Source organism: Lissotriton vulgaris, chromosome 11 (genome assembly GCF_964263255.1).
Source record: "Lissotriton vulgaris chromosome 11, aLisVul1.2, whole genome shotgun sequence".
NCBI classification, from domain to species: Eukaryota; Metazoa; Chordata; class Amphibia; order Caudata; family Salamandridae; genus Lissotriton; species Lissotriton vulgaris.
The window spans coordinates 1,110,577,114-1,110,604,996 of record NC_141699.1 but is presented as its reverse complement, the minus strand read 5'-3'; the positions used below and the strand labels follow the sequence as shown (position 1 = coordinate 1,110,604,996).

The window sequence follows — 27,883 nt, the reverse complement described above, 5'->3', positions numbered from 1 at the left end:
CATATATGGTACGGAGCAGGTGGTATCAAAGTTGTTTTTAGGGTTATAATGCAGGTCTTCCAGAAAGCGCATGCGCGCTGCCACTAGCTCGACCTGAAAATGGTCTAAATTTTAAAAACGTCGAAAAAGAAATATTGTTATATATTCTTTAAAAAGAAAATACATATATCAAATAACATTAGATGGACTGTAAAACCAAAAGCTTGAGTTAGTTCCTTTATATAGAATTAATTTTAACCACATTCAATCAATCAATCAATCAATCATTTGTAAAGTGCACTACATACCCACGAGGGTCTCAAGGCGCTGGGGGGGACGCTACTGTTCGAACAGCCAGGTCTTGAGTATCCTCCTGAAGGTCAGCAGGTCTTGGGTCTGTCGAAGGCTCAGTAGGAGGGTTTTCCATGTCTTGGCGGGGAGGTGGGAGAAGGATCTCCCACCGGTGGTTGTTCTTCGGATGCGCAGGACGGTGGCGAGTGAGAGGTCAGCGGAGCGTAGCTGGCGGTTGGGGATGTAGAAGGAGAGCCGTCTAATGAGGTAGGCTGGGCCGGTCTTGTGGAATGCTATGGGTGTGTGGGTGAGGAGCTTGAAGGATATCCTGTTGTTGACGGGAAGCCAGTGCAGGTTTCTCAGGTGGGGGGTGATGTGGCCATGGCGTGGTACAAAGAGGATCAGTCATGCCAAGGCTTTTTGGATGCTTTGCAGTCATTTGATGAGCTTGGTCGGGGCTCCCGCATAGAGGGCGTTTCCGTAGTCGAGTCTGCTGCTGACGAGGGCCTGGGTGACTGTCTTTCTTGTATTTGTCAGGATCCATCTGTAGATCTTGCGGAGCATGCAGAGGGTGTTGAAGCAGGAGGAGGAGACAGCGTTGACTTGCTTGGTCATTGGGAGTGTTGAGTCGAGGATGATTCCCAGGTTGCGTGCGTGGTCGGTGGGTTTTGGGGCTGCCCCCAGTGCCGTCGGCCACCAGGAGTCGTCCCAGGCTTAAGGGTTGGAGCCGAGGATGAGGACCTCCGTCTTGTCCGAGTTCAGCTTCAGACGGCTGGTCTTTATCCAGTCGGCGACAGCCTTCATTCCTTCGTGGAGGTTGGCTTTGTCGGTGATGGGGTCCTTGGTGAGGGAGAGGATCAGCTGAGTGTCGTCGGCGTAGGAGATTATGTTGAGGTCATGCTGTCGGGCTACGTGTGCGAGTGGGGCCATGTAAATGTTGAACAGAGTCGCGCTGAGGGAGGATCCCTGAGGTACGCCGCAGATTCACTTCACTCAAATTGACATTAGCCCTAATCCTAGATTCTAAACCCTTAGAATAATGCTAACCCTACATCAATATCAAATGTTAATGCTAAACTATAAATACACTATTGTCCCCAGTCCCAAAACCACCCATAACACTAATATGAACATCAAGGCTAAACATAACCTCATTCCTAAAACTATCAAAGAGACTACATTTATCCATAATCCTAATTCTAATGACAAACTTTATCCGTACCCTAATTCTAAATATAACATTTGCCATAGTCCTTATATGGATTCATAGCATTTCTTTGTGGACCTAGGCAGATCTTACATGTGCTAAACCTAACCTGAATACTATCTATACTTCAATTATATCGGCAATCAATACTTTTTTCTAGATCCTTTTCTTCATATAGGTTTCTTCTTAATGGAATTTCCGCATTCTCTTTTATTTGTAGTGGCATATTACGTTTCTCAAAACACGAGAACGGAAACAACTGACAGGTGGGTTTTGTTAGGTGTGGTATTGTCCAAAATGATGGCGTCTGTGCACTGGAAGTGGAGTGGACTATTCATTACCCATTGCATCAGGTGCAAATAGTTAACTGGGCAATACCAGAGAGGACTTCAGAGATTTTAATCAAGCAAAGAATCTGATGGTATTGCTGTGGGATGGGTTACTGGTTTTGCTCACCAACCCCTGCACCATAATTCCCTTGCGTGATGCCCCTGAAATCCAGTTGATGAAACCCTTTGCTGAAATACAATGTAATTTTCAGTTGTTGAGTTAAGATGGCCAGAGAAGTGCGGACAATTCCATGCCAATAAGGGCTATCATTTCATACTCAATGGGGAGATTGAAAAGGTACCAATCATCTTGCCGCCTTTGGGGCCCATGGTATTGTTTACATGACAGTGTCATGGATACCAGGTAGTGTTGTAGCCCAATGTTGCCTTCCGGCCGTCTTTAGATGGCTGGCTAGGGCACAGTTGAAGTGCAACGAGGGCAAGTCTGAGGTTCTTCTTTATGGTTCCTTCCCTCCGTCTTTTAGGGAGACTCTATGGCATCCAGAGTACCCCCAGCCTAAGTCATCTGGCGACCCTGCAAAAATCTGGGAATGTGGTTTGGGGAGGATCTTAGATTTACCGTTCAGATAAAGCGACTTTCGGGGGCGTGCTTTGGTATTCTAAAATCTCTCAGGAAGTTCTTCCCTCTGCTACCTAAGTCAGCTAGGGAAATGGTGACTCGGGCTCTTATCCTGTCCCACATTGATTATGCTAATGGTCTGTACATTGGACTTCCAGGGTTTCAGTCAAAGAAATTACAAGTAATACAGAATGCGGCAGCCTGGGTTCTGCTGCAAATCCCTGGGCGCGCAAGCATGAAACAGCACCTACGGGACCTGCATTGGCTGCCTGTGGTCCACCGAGTCCAGTTCAAGGCCCTTACGCTGGCCCATAGAGCCTTGCATGGTTTAGGCCTGGTCTACCTCCAGAGGCGCTTTTCCTTCTATGTTCCTCGCAGAAATCTTTGCTCTGCTATTCAGCGCTTGACAGTCATTCCCTGCTTTCATAGGGTTCGACTAGGGGGTAGTTCCCTCTCTGTTAACGCAGCGGAGGCCTGGAATTCCCTCCCTCTGGAGTTGCGTAATATTCAGAATATCATGCTTTTTAAGAAGCAGCTGAAGACCTTCCTTTTCAACCAAGCCACCTAATTCTGCTGTTTTGCTGTTATGTCCACGAACCGCGCCGGGACACTCTTGAGTATCCGTGCACGATACAACTGTTTAATAACATAACATAACAAACTGGTGAAGCTGATACACGTCATATTTCCTTCTGTTTTCCTTTGCCTCACTCCACAAAGTCCTTTTGAAGACACACCATCCAGAGAAAGATTCAGTGATGTTTCTTAGATCAAATTGAACAGCAATCTGCATTAGATTCTTTTTCACAAGCTAAGCAATGGATTCACTAGGTCTGTGCTGCAATTGTTAACAAAAATCGCGCACTGTGATGTATCTGTCTAGCTCACACACATTCTTTCGGCCTCAAATAGGCAGACTGATTATCAGTGTAATATTTGGGGTACCGGTTGCTGTGCTGTGAATTGGTTTCCAGGTTTTCAGCTAAATAATTCCTACTGGATCATATGCCTTTTCTGTTTGTTTTAGTTCTGCTTTGTAATCCAGAATTCCAACAATGTTTGCACTCCAAAACAGATTCAACAAAGCTTTATCATCCAAACATCTTGCAAGTCTTTGTTCCAGTGATCTGCATTTTAGGATTTGCTTTACTCATGTGGCTTCAGATCTGTCTTTGATTACTGTCAAACCTAAATATGTGTAGGAACAAACTCTTTCACGATCCTCATAGTTTTTCGATGTTTTAAGTTCTTTTATTGGTGAATAGCAGTCAATGTGTACTTCTTTTTTCACTTGTGTCCATCATATATTATCATAGTAGCTTGAGTTTCTTTTGTCTGCAGTTCTTTTTGTTTGACTATAGTTCTTTGATGTGGTAAGGGCTCACCAAGGGCCATATGTAGGTGGCCCAAAATATGGTCGGTAACGGTGAAATTCGATACATTTCACTGTTACCGACTGGTATTTAGCCATGTGGGATGTAGGGAAGGATTCGGTAAATACCGATTCCTTAATACCGATTTCTAATTGGCCTTGCATTTAACGAATCGGTAATACTGATTCCTTAAATGCAATGTAGGAAGAACTTTTAAGAGTACTTTTGGGCCTTAGGAATTCGTTAATTACCACCAACTTCAAGTTGGTGTTAATTACCGACTTCCTTTAAAAAAAGCACATTTTTGCTTTTTTAAAAGTGCCATGTGGCACACATCCATGCCCTTAGGGCATGTATGTGCGCCACATGTGCACACATGCACTTTCAGGGGTGCAACAAGGTGTCCTTTGGACACCCAGGCACCCTTGAAATACCTCCCGGTATTACCGAATCGGTAATACCGATTCAGTAATACTGAATGCCTTCACATTCATTCCTATGGGCCTCCAAGCCCAGAGGAATGAATGGGTAGGTATTCCTTATTACAGAATCGGTATTACCGATTCGGTAATAAGGAATATTACCGATTCGGTATTTATTACCGAAAATTTACATACATCCCATTTACCGAATTCCTAATACCGAATCAGTAAAATTCGGTATTAAGAATTCGGTATTTTGAAATTACCTACATATGGCCCAAAGTCTTTTGTTTGTAGTCACACAAATACCTCAAGAAGTGCATTATTTTTCTCTCACAATGGAGCATCCTGCCGCTGGGGTTACATCTGAAACTCAGAAATCTGGGAAGAAGAGAGCGAAATGGCAAATGCCTAAATAAGGGAAAAACAGAGTGAATCAGGGGCCAAGAAGAGCCAGGTTTTCATTTTTTATTTTTTTATTTTTATTTTATTGTTTTATTGCAAGGAGATACAGCAATACATAGCTCATAAAATAAGACAAATCTTTCTTAAAGTATATATGGTATTATAACTTAAATATCTATATAAGTCTAACATCTTAATAATTTAAATCCATTCGGCAATTGGTGCCCAAATCTTCTCCCCCAATACTCTTTTTTTTAACCCCCTTTAACTTGTAAATAGCGGATTCAGTATTATACATAAACAGTAATTTTTCACGCCACATAAAGAATGATGGCGGATCCGGGCTGATCCATTCCTTAGTAATACAAGATCTAGCTGCAGCCATATAAAAAATAAGAAATTGATCTTGACCTAGTAACAGTATGATCAATGCCTAGCAACAACAATTCCGCCGTTATCTTAATCTCACATTTGACAATAATAGATAAGAAGTTTTCCATGTGTTGAAACAACTTAGAGAGTTTAGGGCAAAAACAAACATATGCAGTTCATCTGCTGCTGAAAATAACCCGCAGCGGCTGCAGTTTGTACCTGTTGTCGTACTCCACTTAGCAACTTTGCTAGGGGTATAATACAAATTATGAATACACATGAAATGTTGAGATTTCATCATCCCTGTTATTAAACAATCTGCAGCCTAGAAGAGCCAGGTTTTCAAGTGCTTTTGGAATAGGGATTCCAAATTCAGTGAACCTCAAAGAGCTTGGGAGGTGGTTCCATGTCTTGGATCCGAGGACCGAGACGATTTGCTGCCTTGGGTATTTAAGTCTGAATAGAGGGGACTTGAGAAGATTGGCATGGGAGAACCTCAGAGTTCTAGTGGTTGTGAAGTGGGTAAATCTTGCAGTCAGGAATTGCGGTCCAGTTGCTCTGAATGCTCCGAAGACCAGTATAAGGATCTTAAAAAGGATCCTTTTGTGTGCCGGTAAAAAGTGTTAGGTTTTCAGAGCTGCGGAGGCAGAGCTCCATCTGGGGAGTTTTAGCACAAGTCTGGCCCCCATCTGAAGTTTGTGGAGTATTGCTTTTGGTGAACCTGTGCGGAGACCATTACAAAATTTGAGAGTAGAAATGATGAGGGCAAAAGTGACTGTTTTCCTGTCAGCTAATTGAAGGAAGTCAAATAAATTTCTTAAAGATTTCATTGAGTTGAAACACATTCCTGCCACTGCAAAAGTTTGAGGGCGGAAGAAGAGGGAGGTAACAAATTTTACCCCTAAATTTCTTGCAACTTCTACTGTGGTGGGAGGCACAGAATTCTACCACTATTGGGGGAAAATGATTAGACATGCCAAATTACAGGATCTCCGCTTAAACTGTGTTGTATTTTAGATGGTTTGATTGCATCCACAGGATGATATAGGAGAGGCAGTTTGGGGAGTTTAGAGCTGAGCAAAGGGACCCTTTGTAGAGGCGATAGATCAGCTGCGTATCATCAGCGTAAGATGTAGTGATGAATCCGAAAGAAGCTAACAGGGAGATTTAAGGGGTCATTTATATTTCGAAGGGTGCGGGGCTGAGAGACGAGCCCTGCAGAACTCCTGATACTACTGATCTTTCTGTTGATGAAAAGGGTCCCAGTCTGACTACTTGTCTGTGACCAGTTAAAAAAGATTTATACCAGGGCTTCATGAGAAATTCTGCAGTCTTTGATTCGTTGAAGAAATATGGGGTGTTGAATAGTGTCAAACGTGGCAGAGAGATCAAGTAATCAAGCATTTTTGCAGCATCCCCAGTCAGTTCTATGGTGTCCACCACTTCCAGCAGAGCTGATTCTGTGGAGCGCTTGGGGCGAAAGCTGGATTCCCGGGGATGAAGTGCATTGGAATTTTCCAGGAAGGAAATTAGTTGGCCGTTAACACATTTCTCAAGCATTTTGGTTAGTGAGATGGCGGAAAGGTTAGTCAGTGTGTTAGGATGTGATAGAGATTTCTTTTGCAGTGGTTTCATGACTGCCAGATTCCAGCTTGAGGGGACCTCAGCCATTGATCATGAGGTGTTAAGCATTTTGTTATTAAAAGGGTTCACAATGTCAACCAGCTTATGAAGAATGGTAAGGGTCATTAGGGAAACTGCAGTTACATAAGAGAATGGCCTGTTGTGACTGTGACAGTGTAATCTCCTGAAAAGATGCAAATATTGCGGTCTCTGCCTTTAAGAGGGTATCCAATAAAACACACTCAGAAGGGAGCATGGTGGTTGAGAAGCCTCGTTGAACGGCAAGTATTTTCTTTTTAAAGACAGAAGAGATCTGGTCGCATAGAGTTTGGGATAAGGTAATGTCCCTAGCAGGTGCCTTAGGTTGTTCAAAAGATTTTGAGATATTAAAAATAATTTTAGGATTGGCCTGGGACTCTTCAATCTGGGCTGTGAAGTATGCTTTTGCTGCCCTAATCTGAGCATGGAAAACTTGCTGGGTGGGTTCAAAACAAAGCAAGTCCTTGGGGTTGTATGCCTGCCGCCATTTATGTTCTAGTTGTTTGCAGAGCAGCCGTTGCTCTGCTACAATCGGACAAAATCATGGAGCTAATGGTTGGGATCTGTGATGCGGAAGATATTACCTTAACTAAATCATTAGCTGTGTTCGTAATCCAATTATTAAATGAATTGAGGGCTTCAGCTAAGTTCCTCGTAGACCTCTGAGTAGAGGTGGATAAAAGTGAGCTTAATTTGGGGTCAGGTATTATCTTGCCCCAATTGCGTAGGGTGTGAGGGTCCGTAGTCACTGTGGATCGGGGGACTCTCTGGGTTAATCAAAATTCTCAGAGGTCAGGTTGTGATCCGACCAATAGGGATGAATAGGGGCTTCTACTACCAGTTAAGCATGAGCGAATTTTGCGGATCTCGCGTTCGCGAATTTTGCGGATTTGCGGATTCGCAATCCGCAAAATCCGCGAATTCCCGCGAATTTGCAGATTTTTTTTTTTTTGTGTTCGCCCGTGTTTCTGCCAGTTCGCGAGGGTTTTGTACACTTTCGCAAATTGCGAACTTACCTGTCGGGTCGCAAGTTTCGCGAACTTGTTGTTTCTACGTGTCCAGCCTGTTTGGGACACTCTTCTTCATCACTGCCACTCTCTGTCACCACTGCCTTTCTCTGACTACTCATGCCACCCTCTGGCCCACCCATGCCACCCTCTGTTTCATCACCACACCCTCTGGTTGTCCAGTGTACATTATTTTCGGCAAAGCAAAGCACACCTTCCCTGCCTCAAGTGACCTGAATTAATTTGGGGCTGATTAATGTGTCACAGAATATTTTTTTAGCTGGCACCTGCTTCCTTAGTGCGCCCTGATTAGTGATCTTTTGCACTTGCTAAGTGCTTTCATTGTTGCAAAATTAGTTACAACACCTGCCCTGCCCCAACTGACAATAATGAATTAGGGGCTGATTAATGGATTTTAACTTCCAGCCTGGCTCCTGCTTGTCTCCCTTAGCTGTAATTCAGGACCTTTGTGGCATATGTGTAACTATTCTGAGGTTCAGAGCAGGGTCACATAATAGTTTCAACTGGCAACTGAACTCTGGAGGGGCCCCTCAGGAAGCACTACAGGAAATGGCTACTAATGATGAGCCTGAACTTTTGAACCTGGTAAGTAGTTACTTTCAGTTTTGCTAAGATCGTATTTCTGCAATTTTGCACTTATTCGCGGGGCGCGAACTCACGCGAACTCACGCGAACAGTGCGAGCAGTGCGAGCAAAATCCGCTGCTCGCGGATTTGCGGATTTTGCGGGAGATTCGCAAATCTCGCGGATTGCGGATTTCCCGAAAATCCGCGAGCGGAACGGATTTTCCGCCCACCCCTACTACCAGTATGGGGATGTTAGAAGAAACCCTATCCAGGGTATGTCATGCGAATTGAGTAGAAGAGGTTACTGTATGATTTAGGCCAAGAATGTATAAGGTATCGACAAAATGTAATACTTTGAGGTTGTTGCTGTGCTCAAGAGTGTAGTTAAAGTCTCCAAGAATAGTGAAATTTGCATATCGGAGTAGAAGAGGTGCCAGTTCTTCTCCTAAGGAAGCTAAAAATGTAGGGGCATATTACCAAGCAATAGCGATAATTATCGCTATTGCTTGGTTAGAGACAAAAATTTACCGCTGAGCTGCGGCGATTTTTATCGCAGATAAACCTTGGTATTACCAAGGTTTATCGCAAATGCGATAAAAATCGGCCGCAATGCATGAATATCGCTGAAAAGTCAGCGATATTCATGCATTAACGAGCTAATGCTCTTAGCCATGTGGTCCACCTCCCATTGGATAACATGGCTAAGAACTGCTCTGGGCAGGCGTTAGCTTTTGGAGATATTCGCGCTTAGCGCGAATATCTCCAAAAGTTGGTAATAGGAGATAGCGATGTTAGCGACTGTTTCCAGTCGCTAACATCTTGGCACGCCCACTTTGCATGTCATTAGTGATAAATATCACTGACATGCAAAGTGGGGCCCAAGATGGTCGCTATCTCCTACTAGCTGTCGCTAACTGGTGTTAGCGACAGCTAGGTAATAGGGAGATAATTTTATCTCTGCTTTCTTGGCTTTTAAAGCCAAAAAAAGCGGAGATAAACCCCCTTGATAATATGCCCCGTAGATCTTGGGACGGGAGTACGGTAGATTAGACCACCTGCAAAAGACTGAGTGGGACTCATCTTAAAAAAAAAGCCTAGGCTTTCTGCTCCTTTCAGGGACTTTAAATCAAAAGAGCCGCATTGAAATATATCTCGGAAAATGACGGCAAGGCTACCTCTGCAGGTCCAATCTCTGTCTGTCCTGAGAATAGTATATCCTGGGGGAGGAGACAGGGCAATATCCAGGTTAAATCAGTTTTAAGGCAGGATTCTGTAATAAGAAGTAAATCTAAATGCAGGTCCTCAATCACGTTGTGGACCTGTTGTGCACGTTTGCTAAGGGAGCGGGCATTAATAAGCCCGTCTAATAATGACTTATTATGGGGACTGTGGGTCTGAATAGTAGCAAAGGACGCGTCTACCAAAAGACCAAACTCGCCTCTGCCCATGATGCAAGATAATGGGCCCTCGATACAAAATGGTTCCTAAATAAAGCGCCTCACAAGGATATCCAACAACTAATAAATAGTAGTGATTTAAAACGTTTCAAACATGTGCTTTGAGTATTAAACCATTGTTTGCACTGATTAATATGCTGAACTCAGGATTAGTTCATATTTTTATCCTTACCCAGTAAAGCAGAACGGTACAGTTGACAGTAGTTAAGCTGGTAAAGACGATGTATTTGAAGACACAAAAGGAAGAAACAAGAGCACAACGTCCTTCCCTTTAAGTGAAAAACAAAGATCGGGTAAAATTCTCCTAGCACCAACTAAGAGGTATATTTAAACATTTTTATTGGTTTTCATCAAGGACTATTACATATAAATAGCCATCAATGGAGCTTTAAATAACATAACATGCATCTATGGTCCCTATCCTCATCTGCATAAACACTGCCCATGTCCACCCAATCTCCCCTATCCAATGGAGTATAATTGCACATGGTTTAGTCTAAAGCACTTCAATACTCATTTACTATAGCCTTATAGCCCGCCGTAGAGGGCTATACCGGCTATTAAAGGCCCTCTCCAGCGTTAAAGGCCCCGAGCCGAAGGCGAGGGCCTTTAACAAGGGAGAGGGACTTTAATCGCGGTATAGCCCATCTACGAAGGGCTAAAAGGCTATTAGAACATTCTGTCACTAGAGGACAGAATGTTCTAACAAAAAAACAAAGCCTTTTGGGAGCGTGAAGGGATTGGAATCCCCTCAGGTTCCCTGAAGCCTTTGTTCACAGCCAGAGCTGTGAACAAAGAAACATTGGAATGTTGGAGCTCGGGGCTTATACCAGCCATTATAAGCCCTGAGCCCTCCATTGTTTTCAATGGAGCTCCCAACATTCCAATGTTCTAATAGTACTTATTCTAGCTGGTCTCACAGAGGCAAATCGGATCAATGTGAGAAGAATTGCAAGGGTGAGGATCTCGATGGAATATATGAAACATTGACTTCTTTAATCCACATCACATCCAACAGTCATTATGTTCAATAAATATATTATCATCCGAGTCAGCTAGTAAAAACGACCTAATATTGTCTTCAACTTAACTTCTCCTTTGTGTACAGACACTGCTGAAACATGGATTCTGCTGCAGATATTACTCATGAATCTGCATTATTGAATTTCATTGGGTCCTTTTCCCTCAATTCCTCAAATGAAAGTGATACATCCAACCAAGGTGAAGTTTTAAGAAGCTCAATGTTGTGGGTGCAGGCTTTGCTATCTGGTATAATGCTGTAGTCTTACAAGTTTTGTATTGATTTTTTTTTTTAACTGTTCCTTATTGAAATTTTTACATTTTTTAAGACAACCCACTACAGGCATTTTAAGTTGACATATATATACATTGGTGGATGCAGACATAATGTTGTACAAGTTCATATATAATACAATACAAATTATATTGGAAAATTTAGAGACTTGTTCAATCAGCATATTCTATCCATTGTATAAGGGGGTCCCATATTGCTAATCCTTTCTTTTTCTTATTCCTACCCTTCCTGCTGTAGATAGCTATCTCCAGGCTATATGTTGCTAGGAATCGCGCCCACCATTGCTGAAGCGTGGGTGGATGTGGGTCAAGCCAAGCCGATGCCAGACATATTCTAAGTACTGCCATTACAACAAACAGAAGTACCTTCATTTGGTTCGGTCGAGTATCGCCGTCTACCCCCAGGATTATTTCAGCGGTTGTTATCTCTATGTTTGTTTCAAAGTTTCTAGAAAGAAAGATAGAGATCTCCCGTCTGATGGAACAAAGTTCCCTACATGTGGCGAGCAGATGGGTTATATCTACTTCAGGCAGCTCACATCTAGGACATTGTGTCCCCTTACCTGTGAACCATTTGGCTATTCTTTTAGGGATATAATATAGTTAAAAGAAGGTTTTATAGAATTAAGCTTGCAGTTTGGTTGATATTAATAGCGATTGGGAAAGTTCAAATGCCTTCTGGACTGAGGTTTCTGGTATTTCTAGTTGGTTCTGCCATGTATGGATATGTTTGTCCAAATCATCGGGTAAACTGGTTACTAAATTATTATAGATTTCCCCAATTTTAACTCTATTATTTTTAGCTATTGTTTCGATTATCTGGATTTTCTGGAAAGCAGTGCTGCTGCCCCCTTTTTTCATTATAAAATCTTTGATTTGCAGGTATTTAAAGAAATTTCGGTATTCTAGACCACATTTCTTTTTTAAGATTTCGAATGAGCTAAAACCTGTTGAGTTGTAGAATGTATCAAATTTAGTGATACCCTACCTGACCCACCGCTTCATACATGTGTCAGTAAGAATCACTGGGAGGTTGTTATTTCTATGGAAAGTCGTATAATTCGAGAACCTTCCAATCCCGAGAAGTTTGCGTATATGGCTCCAAGCAGTATAGATACCTTTTAGGTTTTGAAGCAAACTTTTTTTAAATGACAATCGTAAGTCAATCGCCAAAGATGTTCTCCTGTTTCTTTACCAAGAATAAGTTCTTGTGGGGTAGGGACCCCCCTCTCTTGATCTGAATCCAAGTTTGGAGTTAGAAATGCTCTGCTGTATTTGATTATTGTAGCCCACCAGTAAATTTTAAAATTAGGTAAGGCGAGACCGCCTCTATCTTTTGGTAGAGTGATGATTTTCATGGCTCTACGTGATCTGCTATACCCCCAGATAAAGCGAGAAAAAATACCATCAATTTCCTTGAAGATCCGTTGGTCAAAGTTTAAGCAAATAGTTCGGAAAAAATATAAGAATTTAGGGAAAAATAACATTTTGATTAGATTACATCTTCCAATGATGGTTAAGTGTAGATTATGCAAACTCTTCAATGTTTTTTCCGTTTGTTTCAAGAGTGGTTTCAAATTAAGTTTAACCAAGTTATTTAGATTTGAGGTGATGTTAACTCCTAACATCGCAATAGCTGCTTTTGTTATTGGTTATGATCTGGGTTTTGTTTTGATTTAATTTGTAACCTGAAATTTCTCCAAAGTTATTTGGTTCTTCTTCCATTAGATTCACTGCTTCATTTGGGTTGGTTGTGACTATTGCGATGTCATCCGCATATGCCAGTGTTTTAGTTTCTCCATTGGGGGTCCTCATCGGTGTTATGGCTAGGTTGGTTTCTAGCATACGAATGAACGGGTCTATGAATATGGCAAATAGTAGAGGGGAGCAGAGACTGCCCTGCCTTGCCAAGTTTTGTATTGAAAGGAAATGGGGAGGTCACTTCCTGTTTTATAGTATTTGAGGACTTTTAATTGGAGGAAGCATGCTGTTGTTTAAAAGGAGCAAGCTGTCGAACTCTTTGATAATACCTAATTCTGGTTACACATGACAGGAAATTACATTGTGCATGCTTGATGGGACATGCCTGTGTTTATACGTGAACAGAAGCTAGTCATCTATAATTGAATACCGTTCTAGCACCGATTACCCATGAAAGTTAAAAAGCAAAAATCATCCTCCTATCCGAATTAAGGATGGGAAGCAGACGATAGAAAATCTGAGCTTGATCTCCTAGAATTGAGAATCGGTAAGCCCTGATGAAGTCCTTTTGAAGGACGAAACACATTGGCTGGCATTTCCCCCTTTTTTAAGATTTGGAGTCTAATAAAGAAGTCTTAAAAGAATTGAGGATTGAAGGTGGATCCTTTGTGAGTTTGGGACTCATTTTGTTGAATGAAGTTCATCTCCTGAATGACTGATAGTGATAAAATCTGAAGTTGCTAAAGCTATATTGAAATCGAAAACTGTCACTAAATACATTAGTGTTTTAATGGACAGTCATTCATTGAGTGCCTCCTCTTAAATCCCTTCCTTCAGTTCTGGAGAAGCGTTTGGTGTTGTGTAGGGGTCAAAACCATCCTTTGTTACCCATTGTTTGAACTGGATATATTGGAGCCGGCCAGTTTCATGAACCCTGGACTGATAAAAGTGAAGGCATAACTTTAACTAGGACAGTATCAACAACCTCTTAGCTATTCAGGACTTTTCATCCCCCAGATGAATGTTGGATTCTGAGAATATCTACCTTAGGCCTGTGGATTGCCAACTTCTGGAAGTAAAATAGCACCCGGGTAGAAATATTTATTTTGACGACTGCTTTCCTACCAAGCCACAAAAGGAGTGTAGTATCTAATTCCTAACAATCTTTTCTACATCTTCCAACAATGTAGAACAGATAGATTCTTAGGGCTCTCTCAAAAATTCTTATAATCATTACCCACATGTCTTGTAAATCTTTCCTGGGCTTGTATATTTGGGGTACACCCTGGGTTTTCTCCCCTCTTGATTTAAGGGCAATGGGCAAACACATTTTTATCATTGCACAATGGCCTTAAACACAGAGACCATTGAATTATTTCCTGGTTCCTACACAGATGCAGAAAGCAATGTTTTAGGAACCGAAGTGACTAAGGGTCCGATTCACAGAACTAACCTACAACAAAATCCTAAACATACTACTTTTGGTATTCACAGAAGACATGTAGTAGTCTTAAATTAGGATGTTGTCTTAAATTAGGATTTTGTCCTAAATTAGGATTTTGTCCTAAATTGGGATTTTGCCTTAAATTAGGATTTTGTCTTAAATTAGGATTTTGTCTTAAATTAGGAAAATCCTAATTTAAGACAAAATCCCAATTTAGGACAACATCCTAATTTAAGACAAAATCCTAATTTGAAACAAAATCCTAATTTGAGACAAAATCCTAATTTAAGACTAAATCCTAATTTAAGACTACTACATGCCTTCTGTGAATACCAAAGGTAGTACGTTTAGGATTTTGCCGTAAATTAGTTCTGTGAATCGGGCCCAAAGAAATTGTGTTCTATGTCCTGCCAAATTTGACTAACCTTGAGCCATGATGCGATCAGGCCATTTGAAGAAGGCTGATACATTTGAAGCAGATATACAGCGGGATATCTACTTACATTTCACTCAACGCAATGTAACGAGGCAAGGTGCTGCGCTGTGCTGCATTGCATGAAAGAGAGACAGCAGAAACGCATCATATTTACAAACATATGGCACTTTCCTGCTGTCTCTTATCCCTGGTGCAGTGGGTGCTGCCTAGGGCTAACACAGGTTTCCTTGCTCCCTGGCGCAGTGGGTGCTGCCTAGGGCTAACACAGGTATCCTTGCTCCCTGGCGCAGTGGGTGCCTGCATTCCAGGAAGGATTGTTTTTGTACAGGAAGGGAATCGTTCCTGAACAAAAACAATCCTTAGAGGCATTAACCTCTTTCTATTTGTACACGTGGAAAAAGGAAATACAGAGGAATGATATTTCTCCTTCCTACGCCTCACTGGGGTAGACATAGCAATTTGACGAATTCCAGGTTTACAAGTCTTTATAAAACTGGGAAGCACCAGAATCACCCATGCTACACACATGCACTGCCGTTCGAACGCAAGGTATCACCCATGCTCCACACATGCCCTGCTGTCCTAATGCAAGGTATCACCCATGCTCCACACATGCCCTGCCGTCCTAACGCAAGGTATCACCCATGCTCCACACATGCCCTGCCGTCCTAACACAAGGTATCACCCATGCTCCACACACACCCTGCCTTCCTAATGCAAGGTATCACCCATGCTCCACACACGCCATGCCTTCCTAATGCAAGGTATCACCCATGCTCCACACATGCCCTGCCGTCCTAACGCAAGGTATCACCCATGCTCCACACATGCCCTGCCGTCCTAATGCAAGGTATCACCCATGCTCCACACATGCCCTGCCGTCCTAACGCAAGGTATCACCCATGCTCCACACATGCCCTGCCGTCCTAACACAAGGTATCACCCATGCTCCACACACACCCTGCCTTCCTAATGCAAGGTATCACCCATGCTCCACACACGCCATGCCTTCCTAATGCAAGGTATCACCCATGCTCCACACATGCCCTGCCGTCCTAACGCAAGGTATCACCCATGCTCCACACATGCCATGCCTTCCTAATGCAAGGTATCACCCATGCTCCACACATGCCCTGCCGTTCGAACGCAAGGTATCACCCATGCTCCACACATGCCATGCCGTTCGAACGCAAGGTATTACCCATGCTCCACACATGCCCTGCCGTCCTAACGCAAGGTATCACCCATGCTCCACACATGCCCTGCCGTCCTAACGCAAGGTATCACCCATGCTCCACACATGCCCTGCCGTCCTAACGCAAGGTATCACCCATGCTCCACACACACCCTGCCTTCCTAATGCAAGGTATCACCCATGCTCCACACATGCCCTGCCGTTCTAATGCAAGGTATCACCCATGCTCCACACATGCCCTGCCGTCCTAACGCAAGGTATCACCCATGCTCCACACATGCCCTGCCGTCCTAACGCAAGGTATCACCCATGCTCCACACATGCCATGCCGTCCTAATGCAAGGTATCACCCATGCTCCACACATGCCATGCCTTCCTAATGCAAGGTATCACCCATGCTCCACACATGCCATGCCTTCCTAATGCAAGGTATCACCCATGCTCCACACATGCCATGTCGTCCTAATGCAAGGTATCACCCATGCTCCACACATGCCATGCCTTCCTAATGCAAGGTATCACCCATGCTCCACACATGCCATGCCTTCCTAATGCAAGGTATCACCCATGCTCCACACACGCCATGCCTTCCTAATGCAAGGTATCACCCATGCTCCACACATGCCATGCCGTCCTAACGCAAGGTATCACCCATGCTCCACACATGCCATGCCTTCGTAATGCAAGGTATCACCCATGCTCCACACATGCCATGCCTTCCTAATGCAAGGTATCACCCATGCTCCACACATGCCATGCCTTCCTAATGCAAGGTATCACCCATGCTCCACACACACCATGCCTTCCTAATGCAAGGTATCACCCATGCTCCACACACGCCCTGCCTTCCTAATGCAAGGTATCACCCATGCTCCACACATGCCATGCCTTCCTAATGCAAGGTATCACCCATGCTCCACACATGCCATGCCTTCCTAATGCAAGGTATCACCCATGCTCCACACACGCCCTGCCTTCCTAATGCAAGGTATCACCCATGCTCCACACATGCCATGCCTTCCTAATGCAAGGTATCACCCATGCTCCACACACGCCCTGCCTTCCTAATGCAAGGTATCACCCATGCTCCACACATGCCATGCCTTCCTAATGCAAGGTATCACCCATGCTCCACACATGCACTGCCGTCCTAACGCAAGGTATCACCCATGCTCCACACACGCCATGCCTTCCTAATGCAAGGTATCACCCATGCTCCACACATGCCATGCCTTCCTAATGCAAGGTATCACCCATGCTCCACACATGCACTGCCGTCCTAACGCAAGGTATCACCCATGCTCCACACACGCCATGCCTTCCTAATGCAAGGTATCACCCATGCTCCACACACACCCTGCCTTCCTAATGCAAGGTAATGCACTGCCTTACATTACACACAGAGCCATTCAAAGGGGCTTTCCGTGGCTTCGTAAATCCCAGATAAGGACTCGTGTTGCCTTGATGACTTGCTTCAATCAAGGACAACACAAGTACTTAGTAAATGTAGCCATGATAACTGACAGGATCCAGGGCACTGCTCAATATCACACGCTCTCCTCCATCGTTCTCTCGCCTTACCGCAGTCTATCACACCATTCCATGCTGACTGCAATTTCTACGAGTTGATTAATTGCTGAGTGATCATCAACCTTTTTCATTTCAAGGTGAAAGGGAGAAGGCTGGACAGGTGTTTTCTAAGAAGGTTCAAAGACCACGTTGAATGGTGTTTCCTGCCTGCTGTTTGTTGCTTGTCACAGCTTGTGGGTGGCTAATTGATATTGAGGTCTTGCCATACTATTTTAAAAGTTGCTGTTTAATTATCTGGTTGTGCATTGGCCTCTGCAGTAGATTACCAGAAGTGTGGTTTATTCAGACCCTCTGGTTTTGTAATGCTGCTCACCGCTTTTGCCTATTTTGGAAATTGTAGCAATGAATGGCCCTGGGGGAGTGTAGGTTTCAATCTGGACTTCACATGGTGGAAAAAGGTGTCAAAGTTCCTAAAGTTCTTTGACAGCCCTAGTTCAAGGTTGTTCCTTCCTCAAATGGACCCACCTGACAATCTCCTGCTTATGGAATTCTTTTGATTTCACTCAATCTTAGTTGACTATGTATATTACATTTTGCAGGCACTGTTGCAGCAACGCGTGCATTCTACCTGATTGACTCGGGCTCCATTGACATTTAAAAAGGTCGCCACAGGGATGTTAGTCCTTACATGGCTTAAACTGATGGTGAAAAGAGGATCAGAATCTGAAAATGAGGGCTAGCTCAACACTGTCCATGCCTAGCTGAGGTCTGTCAGCTCATCAATGGATACCACAGAGTTCAGTCTTCAATGATTTGTCTGATATAAACAATTCACAGTGAAAAGTGGTATATGTGTTCACTTATGCTGGGCTTCCATTTAAAATTATACTGTGTAGAACTTAGTAGGCGTTGATTGGGTAGGTGCCACTAAACTATGATATTTTAGCAAAGCATAGCTGTCTCATTTACTAAGGGTTGTAAAATTAAACCCTTGGAGTAGATCCTGGTTAAGTAATATCAACAGGATTCCTTTCAGTATAGAAAGAATATGGAGATAAAGAATTGAATGTGTCGAACAGTGAGGTGAGTGACTGTAAAATAGTCCCTCTTGCTTTACAATGGAAGCAATTCCTATAAAATGGAATGAAACACCAAACAGCCAATAGCACGCAGTGAGTGGGAAATACTCCTTTGGAGTGGAGCTAAAGACTGTTCTGTATATATCCTAAAGAATTGTTGAAATTAGATCACAGACAGCTGCAGTGTCTAGCCAGATCCAGGGAGTATGCAGGGATTTCTACCTTTTCTTTGGGATGTGCATTTCACCTGCTGGTGAGCTGATACTGGGTCCAATACCTGAATGGGTGCTTTGCTGCGGGACTCGATGACGCTGAACTGTATGCAGGACAATAATGTGCCCACTCCTAAAATCTTTCAAGGTTCCTTCAGTTTAAATTATGAGACAACTTTGAGGTGTATGTGTCACATACTAAACAACAAAATGCACAAGTTCTAGGGTTATGCAGTACCTTTGAGACCCTCACGGGTGAGTAGCCGCGCTATATAAACTCCTGATTGATTGATTGATGCTAGTATCTTGTCTGCAATAGGTGTGAGCCATCTTTTTATCATTTGTGTACAAGTCAATATTGCTCCTGTGGTTTGTAGGAAGATCCATACCAGGTATGTACACCTTGGGTGGAGCACTTGAGATTAAATGCAAATTCGAGTACAGGATCTTTTCCCATTTTGCCAGATAATCCCAAGACCAGAAACAGCATAAACAATCAGTTTGCTCGAGAAACAAAACCCATGGGCAGATTCATCTTTGTATTGCATTTCTCTTGCGTCATGCATGGTGGCGCAAGGGCGATGCAGTCCAAAAGTGAGACTTATCCCGCAAGGCCACCTCGCATGGCCCTGCGGTGCTTGGTAAATCTGAAGGCAACTCAAGGCAGCACAAACTGCTGCCCTGCTTTGCTTTGTTGTTGAGAAGGTGTCCTAAGGGTGGACCATGGGTGTTCCCATGCATCCACTCATGGATTTTGGCAGAATCCCAGACTTACCGACACTGGTAAACCAGGGAATGCGTCAAAATGCAAAACCTCCCCAGTTATGTTATGTTATGTTATGTTATTTGTCTTTTTGTATAGCGCAACGGTTACTCAAAAAGAGTGTCCCGGCGCTTTAGGTAAGGCGGACAGATTTCGGAATAACACAACACAGATAAAAGAGGGGAGGCATCAACAGAAAAAAACAGAGCTACGGGCAGACCTATTGAGAGAACAACCAGGTTTTGAGACCTCTTCTAAAATCCAGGAGGGTAGTCGCCCCCCGCAAAGAGAGCGGTAAAGAATTCCACATCTGTGGAGCCAGAAGACTGAAGGAGCGACCCCCTAGGCGGGCCCTCTTCACACGCGGAACAGCCGCCAAAAGTAGAGATTCCGACCTCAAGGAGCGGGTAGGAAGGTAAAAGGTCAGTCTCTTTTGGAGATGTTTAGCTCCCACAGCATGGAGCGCTTTATAGGCAAGGGTCAGAGCCTTAAAGGCAATCCGTTTGCGGATGGGTAGCCAGTGTAGCGTCACCAACAACCCAGAGACGCTGGTACGTCTACTAAGGCCAAAGATGGCCCTGGCCGCCGTGTTCTGTACAACTTGCAGCCTCTGCAGCAGATACTCTGGCAGGCCCAGGTAAAGAATGTTGGCATAATCCAACCTGGAGCCCCAGTGGAGGCGTAACGAGAAAAAATATCTTTATTTAGCCTTGTTATTTCCTCTTTATATGTGAGATGCATTCGGCTGCACACTTAGAAAGAGAAACACAACTCAGACGATTGGTTTTTATGAAGGAATGTGCCCCTTCCTGCACAAGAACAATCCTGCCTTCAGCGCTGGCACCCTTGCACCATGGGGCAAGTGTGCCTGCATTGGCACTAGCTGCCTGAAGTGCTCCAGCGTAGAGAGAGAGCAGGAATACGCCATATATTGGTGAATATGGCACATTCTTGCCCTCTCCTGCTCGCAGAGTGCAGTATTTTGCTGTGTTGCATGTAAGAATGATAAATCTGGCCAAATTGTTTAAACTTGTCAACACTATTCAAGCTATCAATAGAACTTTAGCCCAGACTTCAGCAGTAAATACCTGGTTACTCATTTGCAGTGTATAATAGATGTAGAACTGAACAGAGCATTGCATATAAAAGTGACGCGGCTTAGCACTCTCATATATACTAAAGGTGCATTATACCCCCACATTACATTTTCTATCTATCTATCTATCTATCTATCTATCTATCTATCTATCTATCTATCTATCTATCTATCTATCTATCTATCTATCTATCTATCTATCTATCTATCTATCTATCTATCTATCTATCTATCTATCTATGTATCTAAAAAACTATCCCCTATTATACATTACAATTATATTGCAAGTTACAGCTTAGTTCCAATACCATGTGGAGGCGCGAATCCGAAGGCCAAGTACTGTTATAAGTTCATGAAACTCAGTTACTTGTAACATCTGTATAAAATGTGACAGAGGGGTGGGTACTTTATCCCACTTACAATGAAAGAACATTAGAGAGAACACTTTAATTGATAACAGATTGACAAACTTACTTGATTAACTTTGGGACACACTGAATGTTGGGAGTTTTGGAAGTGAAGGGTGAGGCCACTGACGCCTCCTGCTCCGACAGGGAGATTCCAACATGGGCCATTTTTAAGGCCTGAAAGAAAATCACATATGCTTTTCAGGAAAAGCTACAAAACAACTTGTAGAGAAATACATCATCTGGACCATTTTATACCCACTGTTCTAAGTAATTGCTGGACCAATGTGGACTCCCCAGTGCCCACCACGGTGCTGGAAAAGAGATCTGTCACTTGGAGTTCTGCCACTTGGAATGGATGGAAGATGCCCCTATGCCCTCATAGTGCCTCAAAGGGCATCTTGGTTAACTAAATGAGCCTGTACTAGGCACCCCTACATTTTTGTCAGCTTCCACTCACCCCATGAAATGTTCCATTTGATCCACTGCAGTAGGATGCTCAGGAGTCTTGGGTTTCTGAGAGTTGGTTCAAATCTCTTTCATACAATACTACTGTGGGGGAGCTGGCACCTATTTCTTCCTCCTAATCCCCAATTGTTTGGTGGATTCATTAGGGCTCCAATCATCATGCTGCTGTTCATCCTCTAATGAGGCCCCCTGTGGACCAGCGAGATGCACTTGGACCCTATTTGCTTCTCGTTTGTTTTTTCCAGTAGCCCCCACAGGTTTATTTGGCTCTGAGACTTCCTTTTCCGGTAGCTAATAGTCTTGGAGCTCTCCGGTGTGAACACCTGAATACCACTGCCCAGACTGAAGCAGTGATTATGGCATATCTTGTCCACCTTCACAAGACAAGAATGTTCCATTCCTTCCCAAGGTGTTGTGGGGTTGACCTGTACATTTACACAGTGTTAAGTTGGCATGGGCTTATTAGAAGTTTAAACGCCATTTTTCCTTTCCTGCTCTGCTTTGCACATGACCCGCTCTTGCGCTGATGTTTAGAGAAACATTGAGTATTTTGCTTCACATGAGAATAACTTGTTATGCTGCATTTCTAGGCTGCTTTGATAGTTTAGTCTGTACAGTACGAGCAGAGACCATAAAGGTTATCTTACACACTGAGGTTGTTTTCTAACTGATCAGCGCACGTTCTAGACATAACACATATGCTGCTGTGGCCAGGTCTGATTTTGGCGCGTTTAATAATGCACTGCGTAGGCATGATTACACACACTTGGAGAATATCCGAATGCTGAGGGCTCGTGGAGAAACTGATGTGATCCACTCCTGCTAATTACCAGAGGTATGGGGCCGGCTACGTAAGCCTATGAGACCTTCTATCTATACTACTATTATAAAGGAAGAACTTTGAGGCTTTGAGGCGGGTAAACTCGGGAACCACAGCGCCAATCCACACATCCGATACATCTTTGTAATCCTCAGGGTGTGCAGATGGACATAGGCTATATAAAGTAAAAAAATATGTTATATTTAAAAAAAAATTACATAAAAAAAAAAATAGTCCCTGAGAAGTAGTGCCGGCCGTGACCTTCGTGCTCACGGCAGGACATGGCGTGGGGGAGGACCGGTGATGAGCGGCCGATGAGGAGCAGCGGACCGGGCGGACATGGTTGTTGATTAGGGCTTCATGTCGTATAGGCCGATTTTCAGTAAGTTCATCTTGGGTTAAAGTTATTCTTTTCTGTGAATTAGTGGTTTTAAAACGGGAAATGTCCAAAGACTGTTGGCATGTTTGCGCTCCGTACCCGGTCCCAGGCAAGCCAAGCACTTCACGGCCTGCTGTTCGCCCAAGTTTGGTTTCGTCTCTGCTTTCCAGGGCGGGCGGAGGGGAGAGAGCGGCGGAGGGGAGAGAGCGGGCGCAGGGTAGAGAGCGGGCGGAGGGGAGAGAGCGGGCGCTGGACGGGTGAATCGGACTTTCAGCAGCAGAAGAGGGAGTGAAAAAATCTGCTGCTAAATGAACCCAGTTTGTTCGTAAACCATCGTCAGAAAGAGACATTTGAATGCACTGCATCTACCTGCAAAATAAACCCTTTGTGTGTGATGCATGCACCAATGTTCCAGTCCAGGTCAAGCAAAACAAAGCAAACAGTGCTCATCTGAGCCCCGTCTCCCTTCTGTTCTTGCGTCTGCCCTTGCAATCTCGGAGTCTGGGGGCCGCAGAGGGCAGGCCAGAGGTCGTAAGGGGCATGATGCCAACTTAATTCCAGGAACAGGAGAGGTCGGGGTCTGCTGGGGGGTGCCGTTGTGTAGTGCCCCCTGCACACACACAACCCCTCACAGCAGACTTGCGTCTGCCCTTGCAATCTCGGAGTCTGGGGGCCGCAGAGGGCAGGCCAGGGGTCGTAAGGGGCATGATGCCAACTTAATTCCAGGAACAGGAGAGGTCGGGGGCTGCTGGGGGGTGCCGTTGTGTAGTGCCTCCTGCACACACACAACCCTCACAGCAGACTTGCCTCTGCCCTTGCAATCTCAGAGTCTGGGGGCTGCAGAGGGCAGGCCAGGGGTCGTAAGGGGCATGATGCCAACTTAATTCCAGGAACAGGAGAGGTCGGGGCTGCTGGAGGGTGCTGTTGTGTAGTGCCCCCTGCACACACACAACCCCTCACAGCAGACAGCGCCTCCCGGACTCATCTTGAGTGAGTTTGGGGTGCTGCTGCTCCCTGGGCGCCCAGTCTCTCAAGGAGTCGCACCCCCGGCCCTGCCTTGGCCCTGCCTTTGGACACTGCTTTAAAATACCAGAGGTAGAAGAACAAGAAATAATGCTTTAGCACACTGGTGACTGAGGAACGCAGAGGAATGTTTTAATCCATGGTGTAGACGTACAGAACGGCACAGCACTTTATACTCCCACACAAGAGGGTGAAGTGAAGTGCTTTGTAACACAGGAACAGCAAGGAGACAAACCTGGAAGACAACCACATTGAAAGGTGTCTGCAGGACTCGTGCGCCCTGTCGTGGTAAAAAGATGTAATGCACGGCGTGTGCACATAAGGAGGTAGTTACAGGGAGGATAAAACCAGCCAGACTTTGTGGGTATGCAGTGTGCAGCCTGACAACTTTACCCTCTGGATACTGGCCCACCATCACATAGCACAGAACCTGACCGTCCACCACACCCGGCCTAAACACAGCACAGGAGGTGTTGAATGAATACATCTTTATTGTATAAAATCTATTTCTATATCTATATCTATACTACTATTCTAAAGGGAGAACTTTGCACCTTTGAGGCGGGTAAGCTCGGGAACCACAGCGCCAATCCACACACCCGATACATCATTGTAATTGTCAGGTTGTGCAGATGGACGTAGGCTATATAAAGTATAAAAATATGCGTTATTTAAAAAATTAACATTAAAAAAAAAAGTAGTCCCTTCGAAGTAGCACCGGCCGCGACCTGCGTGCTGACGTCAGGAGCGCGGGGAGGAGCGGCGTCCAGGAACGCGAGGAGGAGCGGCGGACATGGCGCGGGGGAGGAGTGGTGACGAATGGCGGAACGGCGGTGAGGGCCGGCGGACAGGCAGGAGGAGCGGTAAGCGGCGAGGAGCGGCGGAGCGGTGAAATGAGGTGCGCGGGGTAGGAGCGGCGGATGAGGTAAGGCTCCGGGCAGGCGGGGGTCGGGGCAGGTGGGGGGGCGGGCGGGGGACAAGACGGGGCGGGCGGGGGCCCAGGCTGCTACCCAATGTCGGGGCAGGCGGGGGACGGGGCTGGCGGGGGACGGGACGGGGCGGGCGGGGGCCCGGGCTGCTTGACAATGTCGGGGCGGGTGGGGGGCCGGGCTGCTGATGCACAATGTCGGGGCGGGCGGGGGTCCGGGAAGCCTGATTGCTCCCGGACAAGGTCGGGACGGGCTGCTAGTTAGTTATAATATAACCTACTAGCAAGGGAGGGTGAAATCTAGGTGTAAATTCAACCTGTTTCCAGTTAGCATTATAACATGCTTTCTCCCTTTGTATTTTATGGAATAGTAACAATGCTGACAACCTTGCTTCTAATAATATGTTTACTCGTATTAACTAAGGTGCTGCGCCTGAGATCACGGTGTTAGAAATAAATATTTCTAACTAGCTAGTGTCTCATTTGCTCCTTGTTTTGGATTGGTATGAGAGTGTAACGAAAGAATGTTCTTGTTGTCCAATTTACCTGAGGTATCCTAAGTCGCATGTTCTGGGTTGACTAATCCTTGGTGTATTTTGCTATAGGACGAGAAACCAATGAATCACTGATGTTAGTCTGGTAGGGGATTTTGGGTACTAAGGTGAGTTTTGGTACCCCTAATTCACTGAGGTCATGGGTCTCAATGAACAGTTCTGTATAGGAACGGAATCCCTGCTACATGGCACCCAACGTTTGCTCGTATTTACAAGACCCTTGAGTAGTGCTCTTATCAGTCCTTAACCCCCTCACTATTGTTTCCGATTAACAGTGGTGACGGATAAACCTACCTATAGTTATATAGGCCTTTTCAAGCTTGAATCTATCAAAACATTTTTCTTTTGAATTACTACCCAGTTGTGCTACAAAGCTTTGTCTTGTACCACTTTCTTTCTGTGTCGAAATAGCCGACGTCGTTGTGAATATTCCGCAGCATAGTCGCATTGCGGTACGCAATCATTTGCAGGCTTATAACGTCCCATTGGAAGGCATGGCAGTTATCATGGTAGTGAGTGCGGAAGTAGCTTATCTTTATGAGATTTTTTACTCGTGGGTGACTTTTCCTGCAGTTACTGCAGCTTTAGTGTGTTTCACACTTACACTCACATAGTCATGCCTAAAGATTATGTTCCAAATCGGACGCAGGAAGTTCCGATTAATGCTTGGCAGCATCGCGTTTGGTTTGATGGCGCCCTACCCCACTCTTTGTTAGCACCTAGATCAGGTCCTTTGTCCATTCCAGGTGCTATTTGGCCTGTTTTGGCTGGATTCACACCGCATCCTCAGGCAGGAGCGGTTCTGGTTGCTGATTTAAGGCGCCTACATACGGTCGCAGGTGCGGTCATTAGGGCCTTAGTACAATATATAAGTCGCAATCTCCAGGGCGGGCCCCTGGTGCTGTGGCACTTCCAGCAGGACCTGGCGGAATGAAGCTTAGTCCCGTGATGGTTAATGCAGTGATGGGCAAGCGCCCCCAAGATAAAGATGATATGCCTTTCTGGCTTGCCGAGAAATTTGACCAACTGGAAGCAGTCTTTCCAAATACAACTCCTGTTGAAAAACCCAGGATTCTTACAATTAGTTTACCCAAAGACTTGGTACCAGAAGCCGGTGACTGCAAGTCATGGGGTCGGACATTTGCGGCAGTATATACGAGGTGCTTTGGCACTCCGTCAATGACTGTCCTGCCAACGGTCATTAAGCGTGTTCAAGATAAACATGGACCTGAGGCTGGGTTTGATGCTCTGCAGCACGTTTGACATAGTTTCCGATCTGGTCCTTGCTAATGTCAAGGGAGATGCAGTGAGCTTTCAAGTATCTATTGCTTTGCTGGATGTTCCCGATGCCGATAAACCCCGGCAGTTACCGAGAATTATTACGGCGGCTTATAAGACCGTGGGTCATAATAGTTTAGGTGTCAAGCCATTCTCTACTAAAGAGAAGAAACAAACACAGGCTGCTAAATCTGATAATACAGAGCAGCCTAAATCTCAGACACAAAATTGCAATAAGAACAAAAAACAGGGTATGCAATAACAGAAACAGAGTCACATACTGCATCACCTGTGCCTGCGTCTACTGAGCACGTGTATGATTTGCACGACCGCACTACGATTAAGTCACCTGATCGATTTCAGGTTTCTGATCAACAGTCTCCTCATTCTTTACAGGACACATCGGCCTCATTCACCGGTGGTGGAGGAGGCAGCAGAGGTCGGGGTGGCCAGCAGGGATTCGACCAGCCCCGCCCGAAAGACGGAAAAGGCAAGCAGGACGATTCGACACCGAAAAGACCCCAGTTTCAGAAAAAGAAAGTTGCCGCTTTAACAGCGAGATATGCCACAGATAGTGAGAACGCAGCTTCGGAATCTGACATGGGCTCTGACGCTGTTGGAGAGCGCGGCGGTGATTACCATAATCCGCAAGACCCTGCGTCCACTACTGAAGGTGACAGCGACTGATCAATATGTTGTTGTTGAGACAGCTGACACTAGAGTAGCTCCCCCTGACAGGCTTTTTGAGATTAAACTTTTAATAGAAGGCGACATACAACATACCATAAAAGGGGTATTTTGGGAAAAGCTACATATGATATTTTGTTAGCGGAGGCGGACTGGCCCCAACCTTTTGTTCTCGCTGCTCCGAGAGGGGAGGAGGTAATCCTCCCTAGTTTCGCGAATACAGTGTCGAGGGAGCATAGGCTGAATTTTGCAGAAGAGTGGGATTAGGCACTAGCGCCGGCATTGTACCGTACTCACTGTGGCTGGGATAAATTCTCCCCCCGCCACGAGATTCCCTTATGGTCTATGCCACATCCTCAACCTCAATATCCCATACGACGTGAGACAAAAGCCTCCGTTGCGGAAATCCTTGAACAATTGGAATATCAGGGAGTGATTGTAACTTGTGTGTCTCCGATGAATAACCCACTTTTTACTGTGTCCAAGCCTGACGGTTCGTACTGTTTGGTATTGGATTACCGGCATTTAAACTCTCATTTCCGTACCTGTGCAGTACAGAATACCCACGGCTCTGCCTTAGTGGATAGTCTTGTGTGAAAGTGGTTTAAAACCACACTTGACATATCCAACGGTTTCTTTGCCCACAACTTGTCTGAATTGAGTGCCCAATGGACGAGTTTTACATGTGGCTGCAAATAGCGCCAGTACAATCGCTTACGTATGGGCTATAAAAACAGTCCAGGTGTGTTTGCTGCCCGCATAGTTTCTCTGTTGGAGAGATTCGATCTGGATGCGTGTTCGTATGTGGATGACATTTATCTCACAGACGACGAATTGTTGCCGCATCTGAGCCGAGTTGACCACATAATTTGTTGTTTTGCGGAATTCGGCTACAAAT

The 27,883-nt window shown here is 44.9% G+C and overlaps 1 protein-coding gene across 1 annotated transcript in view; it reads right to left on the bottom strand.

Annotated features, from left to right (window-relative positions):
• The window catches only part of LOC147684258 (putative cation-transporting ATPase 13A4), a 415,657-nt gene that overhangs the window by 92,617 nt on the left and 295,157 nt on the right, over nt 1-27,883 (bottom strand). The window contains exons 23-24 of the mRNA XM_086944655.1: nt 20,916-21,025; nt 9,844-9,940 (exon numbers count right to left, since the gene is read on the bottom strand). Of these exons, the coding sequence (XP_086800781.1) occupies nt 9,844-9,940; nt 20,916-21,025 (207 nt within the window). The remainder of the gene's footprint in view (nt 1-9,843; nt 9,941-20,915; nt 21,026-27,883) is intronic.